This window comes from Bombina bombina, chromosome 1 (genome assembly GCF_027579735.1).
Source record: "Bombina bombina isolate aBomBom1 chromosome 1, aBomBom1.pri, whole genome shotgun sequence".
NCBI lineage: Eukaryota > Metazoa > Chordata > Amphibia > Anura > Bombinatoridae > Bombina > Bombina bombina.
The window spans coordinates 1,447,234,603-1,447,250,457 of record NC_069499.1 but is presented as its reverse complement, the minus strand read 5'-3'; the positions used below and the strand labels follow the sequence as shown (position 1 = coordinate 1,447,250,457).

The 15,855-nt window shown below is 39.1% G+C and overlaps 1 protein-coding gene across 1 annotated transcript in view; it reads left to right on the top strand.

The window, feature by feature from the left end:
• LOC128666278 (olfactory receptor 1019-like) overlaps positions 1 to 15,636 on the top strand; it is a 28,819-nt gene extending 13,183 nt beyond the window's left edge. Inside the window, exons 2-4 of the mRNA XM_053720765.1 lie at positions 12,101 to 12,293; positions 15,310 to 15,388; positions 15,512 to 15,636. Of these exons, the coding sequence (XP_053576740.1) occupies positions 12,101 to 12,293; positions 15,310 to 15,388; positions 15,512 to 15,636 (397 nt within the window). The remainder of the gene's footprint in view (positions 1 to 12,100; positions 12,294 to 15,309; positions 15,389 to 15,511) is intronic.
• Positions 15,637 to 15,855: the final 219 nt, after the last annotated feature.

Below are 15,855 nucleotides of genomic sequence, written 5' to 3'. Positions count from 1 at the left end.
TTCCTATCCACAAGGAACATCATCGGTTCCTAAGGTTCGCATTCCTGGACAAGCATTACCAGTTCGTGGTGCTTCCTTTCGGATTAGCCACTGCTCCAAGGATTTTCACAAAGGTACTAGGGTCCCTTCTAGCGGTGCTAAGACCAAGGGGCATTGCAGTAGTACCTTACTTGGACGACATTCTGATTCAAGCGTCGTCCCTTCCTCAAGCAAAGGCTCACACGGACATAGTCCTGGCCTTTCTCAGATCTCACGGATGGAAAGTGAACGTGGAAAAGAGTTCTCTATCTCCGTCGACAAGGGTTCCCTTCTTGGGAACAATAATAGACTCCTTAGAAATGAGGATTTTTCTGACAGAGGCCAGAAAAACAAAACTTCTAAACTCTTGTCAAACACTTCATTCCGTTCCTCTTCCTTCCATAGCGCAGTGCATGGAAGTAATAGGTTTGATGGTAGCGGCAATGGACATAGTTCCTTTTGCGCGCATTCATCTAAGACCATTACAACTGTGCATGCTCAGTCAGTGGAATGGGGACTATACAGACTTGTCTCCGAAGATACAAGTAAATCAGAGGACCAGAGACTCACTCCGTTGGTGGCTGTCCCTGGACAACCTGTCACAAGGGATGACCTTCCGCAGACCAGAGTGGGTCATTGTCACGACCGACGCCAGTCTGATGGGCTGGGGCGCGGTCTGGGGATCCCTGAAAGCTCAGGGTCTTTGGTCTCGGGAAGAATCTCTTCTACCGATAAATATTCTGGAACTGAGAGCGATATTCAATGCTCTCAAGGCTTGGCCTCAGCTAGCAAAGGCCAAGTTCATACGGTTTCAATCAGACAACATGACGACTGTTGCGTACATCAACCATCAGGGGGGAACAAGGAGTTCCCTGGCGATGGAAGAAGTGACCAAAATCATTCAATGGGCGGAGACTCACTCCTGCCACCTGTCTGCAATCCACATCCCAGGAGTGGAAAATTGGGAAGCGGATTTTCTGAGTCGTCAGACATTACATCCGGGGGAGTGGGACCTCCATCCGGAAATCTTTGCCCAAATTACTCAACTGTGGGGCATTCCAGACATGGATCTGATGGCCTCTCGTCAGAACTTCAAGGTTCCTTGCTACGGGTCCAGATCCAGGGATCCCAAGGCGACTCTAGTAGATGCACTAGTAGCACCTTGGACCTTCAAACTAGCTTATGTATTCCCGCCGTTTCCTCTCATCCCCAGGCTGGTAGCCAGGATCAATCAGGAGAGGGCGTCGGTGATCTTGATAGCTCCTGCGTGGCCACGCAGGACTTGGTATGCAGATCTGGTGAATATGTCATCGGCTCCACCATGGAAGCTACCTTTGAGACGAGACCTTCTTGTTCAAGGTCCGTTCGAACATCCGAATCTGGTCTCACTCCAGCTGACTGCTTGGAGATTGAACGCTTGATCTTATCAAAACGAGGGTTCTCAGATTCTGTTATTGATACTCTTGTTCAGGCCAGAAAGCCTGTAACTAGAAAAATTTACCACAAAATATGGAAAAAATATATCTGTTGGTGTGAATCTAAAGGATTCCCTTGGGACAAGGTAAAGATTCCTAAGATTCTATCCTTTCTTCAAGAAGGATTGGAGAAAGGATTATCTGCAAGTTCCTTGAAGGGACAGATTTCTGCCTTGTCTGTGTTACTTCACAAAAAACTGGCAGCTGTGCCAGATGTTCAAGCCTTTGTTCAGGCTCTGGTTAGAATCAAGCCTGTTTACAAACCTTTGACTCCTCCTTGGAGTCTCAACTTGGTTCTTTCAGTTCTTCAGGGGGTTCCGTTTGAACCCTTACATTCCGTTGATATTAAGTTATTATCTTGGAAAGTTTTGTTTTTGGTTGCAATTTCTTCTGCTAGAAGAGTTTCAGAATTATCTGCTCTGCAGTGTTCTCCTCCTTATCTGGTGTTCCATGCAGATAAGGTGGTTTTACGTACTAAACCTGGTTTTCTTCCAAAAGTTGTTTCTAACAAAAACATTAACCAGGAGATAGTCGTGCCTTCTTTGTGTCCGAAACCAGTTTCGAAGAAGGAACGTTTGTTGCACAATTTGGATGTTGTTCGCGCTCTAAAATTCTATTTAGATGCTACAAAGGATTTTAGACAAACATCTTCCTTGTTTGTTGTTTATTCTGGTAAAAGGAGAGGTCAAAAAGCAACTTCTACCTCTCTCTCTTTTTGGATTAAAAGCATCATCAGATTGGCTTACGAGACTGCCGGACGGCAGCCTCCTGAAAGAATCACAGCTCATTCCACTAGGGCTGTGGCTTCCACATGGGCCTTCAAGAACGAGGCTTCTGTTGATCAGATATGTAGGGCAGCGACTTGGTCTTCACTGCACACTTTTACCAAATTTTACAAGTTTGATACTTTTGCTTCTTCTGAGGCTATTTTTGGGAGAAAGGTTTTGCAAGCCGTGGTGCCTTCCATTTAGGTGACCTGATTTGCTCCCTCCCTTCATCCGTGTCCTAAAGCTTTGGTATTGGTTCCCACAAGTAAGGATGACGCCGTGGACCGGACACACCTATGTTGGAGAAAACAGAATTTATGTTTACCTGATAAATTACTTTCTCCAACGGTGTGTCCGGTCCACGGCCCGCCCTGGTTTTTTAATCAGGTCTGATAATTTATTTTCTTTAACTACAGTCACCACGGTATCATATGGTTTCTCCTATGCAAATATTCCTCCTTAACGTCGGTCGAATGACTGGGGTAGGCGGAGCCTAGGAGGGATCATGTGACCAGCTTTGCTGGGCTCTTTGCCATTTCCTGTTGGGGAAGAGAATATCCCACAAGTAAGGATGACGCCGTGGACCGGACACACCGTTGGAGAAAGTAATTTATCAGGTAAACATAAATTCTGTTTTTAGGCTATGCAAGTTAAAACATGAAACCCAACATTTATCTTTTTCTTATTTTTCATGCTTAAAATAGATTTGATTTTAAACCACTTTCCAATTTACTTATTTTATCCAGTTTACTTCATGTTCTTGGTATTCTTTTTTGAAGGAGCAGCTATGCACTAATGAGAGATATCTGAAGACATCTGATGAACCAATAAAAAGAGGCATTTTTGTGCAGCCACCAATCAGCAGCTAGCTCCCACTGTAATGCATTGCTGCTTCTGAGCCTGCCTAGATATGCTTTTCAACTAAGTATACCAAGAGAATGAAACAATTTAGATAATGGAATTAAATTGCAAATTTGTTTAAAATCACGTTTTGTCTGATTCTTAAAAGAATAATTGTGCATATAATTTCCATTTAATAATGATAACTGTATTCTGCAAATGCCAATATAATTGGATTATCATAATGCGACCACTGAATACAGTGTAATTGATCTATAACAATTAGCTAGGAATACAGAGCAGCTGTGGGGGATGTAACTGTTTTGGTTAACATTGTGATCAATGAATATAATGTAAATTATTTGCAACAATTTGTTTTATATTCTCTATAATGATTGGGCCATGTGATATAAGAATAGCCTATTGTAGTAATGGAAAAATGTATTTAGCTGCACTGAGGAGTAAAATTCAGTTTTTTTTAATAGTCTATGTAACGATGGAGTCATGTGACAGAAGAACAGCCTATGGTAGCAATGAGAAAATGTTTTGAGCTACACAGAGGAGTAAATCTACTCTGACAGCGACGCAATGTTCTCACATGACCCCACCGAGCCAATCATGAAGCATTGTGCAAATGGAGGTGTGCAGCAGCCTCATAGATTTTTAAAAATGAATTCAACGTCAACAAACTTTTATCCTCTGATGAAGAAGGAACTAATCTTTAAACCTTCGAAACACATTAGGAATATTGAACATTTAAAGGGCGTTGCAACCACTTGAACTGACAGGTCGTATAGGATACTGTGCGCTACATGCACAAGGAGAGTGTCCATTTATATACAAACTGTAATACTACGTTTTAAGACTTTTAATGCTATCCAATACCTCATATTAGTTTGAGATTTTTAAATGTAAGCATAGCCACTTACATCTTTTATACCTCACTTCTATTTTTCTTGTATGTCGGCATGGACATTCCTGCCCCAGAACTCAAGGAAAATACAAGGATTTTATTACAAGAGCTGAGACTCATATTTTGCTTTCTTTCTTTTACTACTATAATGCAGTTTTAAAACTATACAGAAAAAATAATAACACAAATAACTGACAATATTTGAAAATGACAGTGTACATAAAATAAAGACCAGTGACAAATAAAAAAGGGATACTGGTTAGACAAGAACAAACTGACCAATCAGCTTAAACATGTAGATCATAAACCACCCAATATCATACAACAAATCCTCTTTCTTTTACTGCTGTTGAAGAGATAAGTATTCGTTCTGTGCTCTATAATAAATAAATATTGTTTTCATCGTTTTGCAAAAGTTAATTTATATATTAACTTCGTTTGACATAATTGTATGTATATTTTGTTCCTTTTATATGTACATACATATCTTATTTGTTATTTTCTAAAGTTTATTTACATCCGTTTTTTTATATTCTTATCCCTGTCTTGACCTCTCACTTACTTTGGTCCGTTTTCTCTTTATTTTGTTATTGGGCATTTCAAAGACCTTTTTTCTTCTCTAGGTTTTTGCTGCTGTTCTTTCTCCTTCCCTGTTCTTTTTTTTTTTTTTTCAATCTTTTATTTGTGGTATTTCAAAATGAATACAACATGTTATCCAACATTTTATAACATTTACAAGATACATAACAAGACAGGGTTTATATTCTCATAACAAATAGGGTTTCTATAATTGACCTTTAATATCTGTTTCCAGCATTAACATAAGATCTTAGCTACTATTACTGTGGGGTGTTCCAGAGTGTTTACAAGGAGAGCAGATATCAAGTTCTGTGCAAGGGAGGAAATATATGATATAGTATGTCGATACATACACCTTCAGTTCTGTCCTACTAAAAAATGTGACTCCCATTGAAATAGCAGTTCAGCATAAAAATCTAACCTCCCTTTAACATAGTAAAAGTATCTCTCCAAAGTTAGGTTACGGTTCATTTGTTCTATCCACAGTTGTAAAGTGGGGGTTTTATCAGTTTTCCACAACCTGGGTATTATCTGTTTCGCACTGCTGATGGCTAGACGGAGGATTGCAGTATAGCGTTTGAAAGGGAGCTTGGGGGTGACATGGAATAAATAAATGATAGGGTCTAAGGGGATTTCACTATTTAAGAGATTGCACATAGTTTCATTAATATCCCGCCAAAATTGACCTATTCGAGGGCATGTCCACCATATATGAAATGTTGTGCCTTCCCCTAAGCATTTCCTCCAGCATCTATCAGATGCTTCAGGGAAGATATATTTTAATCTTTGAGGAGTAAGGTACCATCTGAGAAGAAATTTGTAGTTGGTCTCCAAGACCGTTGCTGAGTGGGCAGATCTGGAGATATTTTGAAAAATAGTATACCATTCTTGTTCCGTAAGGGTGTATGGGAGTTCCCTATGCCAGGATGCCACCGTTGAGGTTTGGGTAATTTTTGTAGGTGTGATAAGTAACTGGTATAGTGCAGATATTGCATGGTTGGGGTGGGGTATCTTGTGTGCACATTTTTTCAAAGAGAGTTCGTTCCCTGGATAGCAAGGGTTTATTCCGATAGGAGCTGATGAAATGTTTAAGCTGTATCTATACCAATGGGAAAAATGTGTTATATTAAGATTTTCTAGGTAAGAATGAGGTATTAAGTCTCCTGCTTCCATGAGGGTATATACAGGTAGTGCGCTATTCAGATTATCTATTGATTTAGGGGATATGGATAGTCCTATTGAAAAGTCTATATTGTAAAGTACAGTTGTTAACGGGGAAGGGACTGAGGTGATATGTTGGTGTACACGTGTGACAGTGGACCATACTTTGAAGGTCTCCCCGATGATGGGATTCCTAGAAATGATGGGTGGTATATTATTTTTAGGTTGCCAGCAGAAGGCCCCTAACTGGGATGTGTGAGTAATTTCATGTTCCAAAGTTAGCCAGATTTTGTAATTTGGTGTAGATATCGTGCACCAGTCTACGATCCTCCTCAAAAATACCGCCTGGCGATATTTGGATAGATCTGGTGCTCCCAGGCCCCCAGATTCCTTCGTTAAATAAAGTGTGGATCTAGCAACTCTTGGTGGTCGTTTTCTCCAGATGTAGGAGTTGACAATTGCTTGTAATTTGGGTAGGTATGATATAGGGAGTGGTATTGGGAGGGTTTGAAATAAGTATAAAATTTTGGGGAGAATGATCATTTTAGTAATCCCAATTCGGCCCAACCAGGATATCTTTTTGTGTATCCACAATGACATATCTTTTGTAATGGTAGTTAAGAGAGATTCATAATTCAACTCAAACAGTAGTTGAGATCTTGCGGACAGATAAACTCCTAAATATTTTAGTGAATCTTTTTGTACTATATAGGGTGAATGTTGTTTTAATGTGTCTAAGTCCTTCTCAGGTATGTTAATTGGGAGAATTTCAGATTTGCGCTGGTTCACCAGGTAGTTAGAGCAAGCGCCAAACTGCACCAGGGAGCTCTGCACCACAGAGAGAGAAGGTATTGGTCTTGTGAGGGTCAATAGTAGGTCATCTGCATATAACGCTAATTTGTGGTTAGTAGAGTTTATTGTGAGTCCGTGTATGTCAGGATTGTTACATAGTGTGATGGCCAAGGCTTCCATGGACAATGCAAATAGTAATGGGGAGAGTGGGCATCCTTGACGAGTACCGTTTGAGATATTGAAAGAGGAAGATAGCGACCCATTGACTCTGATTTTGGCTGTAGGTGAGTTATATAATGCAAAGATCCTTTGAATAAAGCTATTGGGGAAGCCAAATTTTTGTAGCGTAAGTCTTAAGAAGGTCCAGTCAAGTCTGTCGAAAGCTTTTTCAGCGTCTGTCGAAACTAAAAGAAAGGGGGTGTCATAACATATTGTATGAGGTGTAAAATTTTCACTGTATTTTCTTTAGCCTCCCTCTGCGGCACAAAGCCCACCTGATCAGCATGGATAAGGGAAGGTAGTAACTTATTTACTCTTGTGGCAAGGATCTTGGCATAAATCTTAATGTCTACATTAAGTAACGAAATAGGGCGGTAGTTTGATGGTATTGTTGGGTCTTTATGGGGTTTAGGTAGCACTGTAACTATTGCTTCTAACATGGAGGGTGGTAGACCTTTAGTGCTTTCAATATGGTTGAATACCGATAGTAAGTATGGCATGATTATATGATTGAATTTCTTATAGTAAGTGCCTGTGATCCCATCAGGGCCAGGGCTTTTCCCTGATTTAAGGGATTTGATCGCCACTGCAACCTCTTCAGCAGTAATTGGTGCTGTCAGCATGTCTGAGTGTTCCTCTGAGATAGTTGGGAAAGATAAGGAATTTAAATATTGTAGGCAATTGTTTTGGTGGATACTGACATCTCTATCTGGTAACAGATTATACAGGTCAGAATAATAGTTTTTAAAAATCTCTGCAATTCTTTGGGTCTCCACAGTATTCCCTCCTTGGGGATCTTGACCACCCTAGCCAATAGCCTACCTGGTCTATTTCCCTCTAGATAGTATTTTTGTTGGAGCCTGAGTACCTGTGTTTGTGCTGTTTGGTCCAGGAGCTCTGTAAGCCTGTGTTTAGCCTGATCTAGTTGTGTCTGTAAGGTGACGTCTCTAGGGTTCATTTTATGAAGGCGGACCGTCTGCTGATAATGTGTAGTAGCTTCCTGATATAGGGTTCTATATTTTTTCTGTTGGATAGATTTAAGTTTTATTAATTCACCCCTCAGAGTACATTTATGAGCTTCCCATATATTATAAGGGCTTACATCGGGTGTGTTGTTGGTATTAAAAAATTCTGTCAAGAAGGTTTCTATATGTTTTAGTGTAAGATCATTTTTTAATAGTGTTTCATCTAATCGCCATTGAAAAGGTTTGTGAGGCAAGGCGGACCAATACAAAGAGCATGTGACAGCTGAGTGATCCGACCATGCAGTAGGGGATATTTCCGCGTTTGAAGCATAGGCTATAGTAGGGTAGTCTATAAATATATAGTCTATTCGTGAGTGTGAGTGATTAGGGGTGGAGTAGAAAGTGAATTCTTTTTTAGTGTGATGTTGAACTCTCCAGATATCATGCACTCCTAGTAGCAGCAGGTCATCTCTCATTGACTTGAGAGAACGTTTAGACATGTGTGAGCGGGCGGTAGAGCTATCCAGTGATGGATTTAATGGGGTGTTAAGGTCTCCTCCGATGATAAGTGGTCCCTTAGAGAAAGATAGTATTTTGTTTGTAATTTTGCGGGAAAAGGCGGCCTGGTGGGTGTTAGGGATATATATATTGACTAAAGTGATAGGTCTACCTGCCAGTAAGCCCAGTAGGGCTAGGTATCGTCCTTCATCATCTCTCTCTATCTGTTGTAAGTGAAAGGGTAAAGATCTATGGAGTAGGATGCTGACACCTGAGACTTTTTTGGAAGCGTGGCTGCTGTGATAGTGTGTGGGATATGGGGTCGAAAAGAAAGAGGGTTCCTGGCCATCTAGATAGTGAGTCTCTTGTAAAAACAAGATGTCTATTCCTTTGTGAGAGACATCGATAAATGCTTTGGAACGTTTACGTGGAATATTAAACCCCTTGACATTCTGTGTCATAAGCCTAATGGATTGTGTATTACTCATTTAGCTATATGCTTGCACACTTAGAATGGATAGCTGTGGATACATGAATATGGTAATAGGCTGCAGACCTATATTTTCAAGTAGCATTGGATGGCATAGTGCAAAATAGTTTGGTAGGTCTATACCTGTCACATGAATGCAGTACAACAAACATCACAATGTGGTGAATATGAACAAAATGAAAACAACAAGTAAACAAGACAACAACATCAACAACAACAATAACAACATTACAAACAAATGGTGTGACATCCTGTGTCACTTAAACGGGGAAGTCAGGCCTTACCCATTCTAAAAAATGTAACAGAATTAGGTACCAGGTATTTGGCCTATATTAAATTGAATGAATTATATAGGCATTTAAACAAACATTTGTCAGCTACATAATAAAGTCTGAAAAGTTCTATTCGATAGCACATTATTAACCTGTGGGATGAAAAGGAAAGATCAAACTATACAGGTTTAATAAGCATTAAGGCACTTTAAGTATATCTCACCACTCCGGTGAGCAATCGAGATCATGGAATGTCTGTGGGGGCTACCACAGTAGAATTCTTTGTCTTTCTTGGTTTAGCTTGCACCCATGGGTTACGTGGGGGTCTCTGTGGCAGTGACTTATTAGGTAGTGGTTAATCATCTGGGTCCGTGGTTGACGGAGGGGGATCTATCCCCAGATCGGAACAGAAGGCAGCAGCATCCGAGAGAGATTTGCAAATAAGCTTAGTTCCTTTATGGGATACTTGTATGGAGCAGGGGTACCCCCATCTATACATTATTCCTCTTGCTCTGAGGAGAGACGTGAGAGGGAGAAAGTCTCTTCTTCTTTGTAGTGTGCGTGGCGCAAGATCCATGAATATCTGTAGACGGCTGTTCTGGAAGGTTATTTCTTTGAGTTGTCTGGCTGCTCGAAGTATTTCTTCTCTTGCTTGGTAATCCTTTAGCTTTAAAACAACATCACGTGGTGGTGCTTGGTCCGGAGGTTTCGGTCTCAGCGCTCTGTGAGCTCTGTCCATGGAGGTGTCTATTGTTGATGATGGGCCTAAGAGGTGCGAGAAAAGGCCTTGCAGGTACTCAGTAATAGTGTTCCTTTGGTGTATCTTGGCTGTGATCAGACACTTTAAAAAATGAGCTCACAGATTGATTTGTAGCCGCTATGTTTTTAACTGATTTAACTTGCTTAGGTGCTCTTTTTGGTGACATGTTGATGGAATTAAATATTATTTACAGTCCCACAGGATCTTTTTGTAAATCCAATGAATGAGAAGCGTTGCTATGCAGCATGTATATAGGTATAGCGTCTCCCTAACCATATACTAGGTGAGCTGTGATAGTGCGTAGTTAGGGGTATTTACATGCCAATCTTGAGTAATCCCAATTCAAATGTTTTTGCTGAGCTTCCCACCTCTTAGTTTGTTTGTCTTACACATGAAAATGTTGCAGGGATCTATAGGGGCCCATAACAGCACAACTTCCAGGATAGATCATTAGCAGGTATCTGCGTTGTGCCACGTGTGCTATACAATTACTGTCATCAAAGGTAGGCAAGCATAGCGTCGCTATAAATGTAGATCGTATAGGATAAAATAAGCACTTACAGTTTATAATGCTTGGGCTGGATGGTTAGCTTAGCGATGTATAGCCATGTTTGTTTGCAGCAGTTAGGTCCAAGATGGCGTCCGCTGGCTTCGGTTCCTTATATTGAGGAGATTAACCTCTCCTATGTTGTAGAGGTTCAGCGGGTAGTTGCGGTCATGTTCCCCTACACTAAGGGTGAGAAACAGCCCGGTTATGGCACCTGAACTGTAGCTTTCTTTCTTGCCTCGGGTAACGGCTCACGGAGCTCACTCACTGTGCGGCCATCATGTTCGGCAGCCGGCTCCGCCCCCCCCTCCTTCCCTGTTCTATCTCCCCTTTATTCAGTGCGCAGGTGCAGTTGGCACCATCTTGTTTTTTCGTCAGTAGTGACGCAGCATTTGTTTTCCCGCCCACATTACCTCAGTGTAAAATCTAGTAGCACCATCTCATCTGGCTTCGTTATAGAAATTAGTTACATTTATTTTTTTGTTACTGCTAGCTATTCCGGTTTCATTTTACAACATTTTACGGTCTTTGTCTCCATCTAGTGACTGTTTAGTTTATTTTTTGTTTCTTGACAAATTATTATTCATTAATTTTTTGTTCAGATTTGATGTTTTAAAAATATTTTATTTTCTGCATTTTAAAAAAAATTGTTTTATTTATCTGGGGTCTTTTCTTATATTACTAAACAATTAATTAATTTACAATTTTAAAAAAATTACTCAGAATATTGAATCTGATAATCCTCTAAATGTAGGAGTTAACAAAATTATAGATTTTTCTATGAATAAGTTTTTAGGAAAAATGTCTACTTTAATTGATAAGTCTAGTGGCAAGAAAGCTGTTAAGCGTAAGAGACCTGTTTCTAGTGCCGTTAAGACTAGCAAAAAATGTATTAAAAAATCACGCCAGATGATTTCTGGTTCTCAAATTCCTTGCAGGAAAGGAAGGAAAACACCTGCTATTTCCTCTACTCCCAAGAGGTTACTTATGGGAGATACTGTAGCCACTAAAAGGTCTCAATATAATTGTTCCTCCTCTGATTATAATTCTGAAGAGTCTTATGAATCACATATTTCTGATGAATACATTACCCAATATTCATCAGAGGACTCTTCAGTTTCTCCAAAAAATAAGAAATGTAAAAAATCCTTAAAAAAGTGTAAACATTTGGACACAGAGGAAGGAAAATTTTATGCAGATGAATTACACCATCCCAGATCAGCTGAATGGTGTCCCTCTAATGATTTAGCTGAATTTATAGACTTTCAACTTCGTAAACCATAAAAAAGGGACTCTCGTAATAAGATGAGAGCTGAATGTCCCAGGCCTATCTTTCCTAATAATGCTGGTTGTACTCCAGAGGTTGATCCTAAGATCTTAAAATTCATTGGTACTCCAGGGTTTAAACTTAAAAAAGGAATGGATAGAGCATGGAAGATTTGTCAGGACAAGATGTTAGATACCGTAGGCCCATTAGCTAAGCTATTTGAGTTATCTGAACAAGCAGTCTTTGACAAATCTATGATGGATCCAATTGTCGTTAGAGAATGGCTCCAAAGAATACTTAGTTTTCTAGGTAACGCTAATTCTGCTATGTATACAGAACCTAGATGTAACATACTTAGAAGAATTGACCCCAGGGTTTCAGATTTTGCAGTCAATGAAATCCATTCTGATACCAATGGTTTATTATTTGGAGACTTTTATTAAAGATTTAAACAACTATGTAAATACTTTTTCAAACCTGAACAAAGTGAGAACTTCAATGAAGAAATTTTTTTATCAGGATCGTTTTTCTGATCAGGCCGGGGAAGGAAGAGGCTGCTTTCCTGGCCAAGCATCCTATCCAAATCGGTCTCAATACTCTTACCAACAGTTCCAATCTCAACAACACAGACAATTTCAAAATCCAATCTCCACTGTTTTTTTCCCTTCCAGAGGAAGACCTTGGAATCCCAGATGGCAACGTTCAAGACAGAGATATCGTCCCCCTCAAGGTAAATTTTTCTTTTCTTCCCTCACATATTTCTTTCCAAAACATTATAGGAGGCAGAATAGCTCTGTTTGCTCACAATTGGAACCTTATTACAACAGATCAATGGGTTATTCAAACGATTTCAGGTCTTTATATAGATTTTATTTCTCCTCCTATTCAAAACTGTCTCCCTCATCCAATAAAATTCTCAGTTTCAGACAGAACGTTGGTTCAAACCAAAATATCAAACCTTTTATCAAAACAAGCCATAGAACCAGCGTCAAATCCTCAAAATTGTTTTCTCAGCAATCTTTTCATTGTAAAAAAGAAAAACGGTCAATTTCAGCCAGTTATAAATTTAAGGTCTCTAAACGCCTACGTTGTTTATCAACATTTCAAAATGGAAGGCATACATCTTCTCAGAGATTGCCTTTAAGACAACAATTTTCTAGTCAGATTAGCTCTGACAGATACATATCTCACGGTTCCTGTAGCCCAAGATCACAGGAAATTATTGACCTTTATTTGGGAAGACAAAGTATGGAGTTTTACTTGTATGCCTTTCGGTCTTTCTTCAGCACCTTGGATATTAACCAAATTAATGAAGCCAATTATTTCTTGGCTTCGATTAAGAGGTGTCCGTCTTATTATATATCTAGACGATATTTTAATTATGAATCAGAACTCTGTTACTTTACAATCTCAACTCCAACTCACCATTCATATTTTAGAGAATTTAGGCTTCTTAGTCAACAAACTGAAATCTGTTCTTTTCCCTACCAAATCTTTAACCTTTTTGGAGTTTCAAATAGACACTGTGAATTCTACGCTCAGTCTGCCCAGGGACAAAATTGTGAATATCAAGAAAGAAATTTCAAAAACTCTTTCCTTATCTATGATTCCCATCAGGACTATAGCCAGAATAGTTGGGTTACTTTCATCCTCTATTCAGGCTATTTTCCCTGCTCCTCTTCACTACAGGGAACTTCAACGTTTGAAAATCTTTCATCTTCAGAAAGGTTTTTCATATTCTCACTTGATCCCTCTATCTTCACAAGCCAAAGTAGAACTCTCATGGTGGCTCTCCCACATAGCAGCTTGGAATGGGAGAGACATTTTTGGAACAGCTCCGGATTTAATGATAGAATCCGATGCCAGTCGTTTGGGCTGGGGAGCTCGTTGCGGCCCCTCAATTATGGGCGGAAATTGGTCCTCAGAAGAAAAAAGTTTTCATATCAACTGCTTAGAACTTTTGGCAGGATCTTTTGCAGTCAAAAGTTTTGTCAAAGATTCTTTGCCAGTGTCCATTTTACTCAGAATGGACAATATTTCTGCAGTACGTTATCTGAATCATCTCGGTGGTAAAAAATTGAGAGATTTATCGAATATTACGAAAGATTTCATTCACCTTTGCTTGGACAGAAATATTTCTGTCAGAGCAGAATATATTCCAGGTTTATCCAATGTCGCAGTGGATTGGGGTTCTTGTTATCTGACAGACTCGAGCGATTGGAAACTTCACACTCAAGTTTTTCATTTGCTTCAGTCTCTCCGAGGACCTTTTTCGATGGATCTGTTCGCTTCGAGACTGAATTTTCAGATTCGTCCTTATTTCAGTTGGCGTCCAGATCCAGAGGCCTTGACGATCGATGCATTTCTTCATCCTTGGCCTCTTCAAACAGCATATGCGTTTCCCCCGTTTTCAATGATTCAGAGAACAATCTCGGTAGTCCGACGGGATCTCCTTTCAATTCTCCTTATCACTCCCCTGTGGCCATCTCAACCTTGGTACCCATCTCTTCTGGAATTATCTATCAACCATCCCATTCTTCCTCCTCTTTTCCCTCTTCTTCTGTCAGATCCAGAGGGTTTTCCTCACAATCTTATCATTCATGGATCTCTGCGTCTCATAGCTTGGTTGATTTCGGCAATCTTCTTCTCTTCAAGGCTTATCACAACAAGTTACTCTTGCAAGACTCCTTGACTCCTGGTACCAAAAAATGCTATTTTTCCGCATGGTCCAGATGGTCTTGCTGGTGCTTGGAGAGACATCTGAATCCCCTTTCAGTGGATATAACTTCTATTATTAATTGTCTCACTTCTCTCTTCGATCTAGGTTTAGCGTATAGGACTATTAACGTTTCTAGATCAGCTATTTCTGCTAAACATACTTTTATTAATAATTTCCCTGCAGGTCAACATCCTTTAGTTTGTAAATTAATGAAAGCTATCAAACTTAAAAGACCTCCAGCTCCTAAATATTCCTCTTTTTGGGATGTTGATCTTATTTTTTCCCTTTTCAAATCTTGGCCTTCTAATGAATGTCTCTGAAACAACTTTCTGCTAAATTAGCTACTCTTTTATGTTTAATCTCTTTTAGAAGAGTTTCTGATGTTAGGGCGTTAGATTTTAATTCAAAATATTTTACTCCAGAAGGTGTTACTTTCTTTATTTCCAAAAGAACCAAATCTTTTTCAACCTCTATATTTTATCCTTATTTACCTTCTGTACCTTCTCTCTGTGTGGTTCTATGTCTTAAAGAATATGAAATAAGAACCTCTTCTTTCCGTGCTTCTTACTCAAATCAACTCTTGTTATCATTTGTTCCTCCTCACTTTCCTGTTTCTTCTACCTCTATTGCCAGGTGGGTTAAATGGGTTATGAGTAAAGCTGGTATTTATGTCTTTTCCTGCTCACTCAGTTAGAGGTTCAGCCACTTCTAAGGCATTTTTGAAGGCTGCTACCCTTCAACAGATTTTAGATGCAGCCGATTGGTCTTCAGATTCTATTTTAAAACAATATTATTTTAAACCCATTGAACATGCCTCTCTTAATTTGTTTCGTTAAGTTTTGCTTTAAACTAGCAAAATATGAGTCTCCTAACTTGTGAAGGTATAATCTAGATTTTATTAAAGACACAGAGACAAGTATTTTCCCACATCTATATTATTGTATTTATTTATTCCCCCCCCCCCCCTTTGTTAAAGTTTTTTTTTTATCATTGTATTAATCATATTTTACGATATATTTTGTTTTAGTTACCAATCAATAACCCGGATCTGATTTCCAGTGGATTTTTTCCATCTCAGATGATCCATAAATCTCCACCTCATGCAAGTCTGTTCCAGTTTCTTTAATGTTCCGATTGGTTTAAGAATTATTCAGATCATCAGGATTCCTCAGCATGGATGGTCTTCATCTTCTGGACTCTTCTTTTTTGCTCATTTTGTTGTCTTTTAGGACTCAGTTATTTATTTGTTATTGTTTTCCCTTCAACAGCTTCAAAGAAAGAGGATTTGTTGTATGATATTGGGCAGTTTATGATCTACATGTTTAAGCTGATTGGTCATTTTGTTCTTGTCTAACCAGTATCCCTTTTTTATTGGTCACTGGTCTTTATTTTATGTACACTGTTAATATCAAATATTGTCAGTTATTTGTGTGATTATTTTTTCTGTATACTTTTAAAACTGCATTATAGTAGTAAAAGAAAGAAAGCAAAATACTCGTCTCTGTGTCTTTAATAAAATCTAGATTATACCTTCACAAGTTAGGATAATCCAAATTTTCATTCAGCTGTTAAA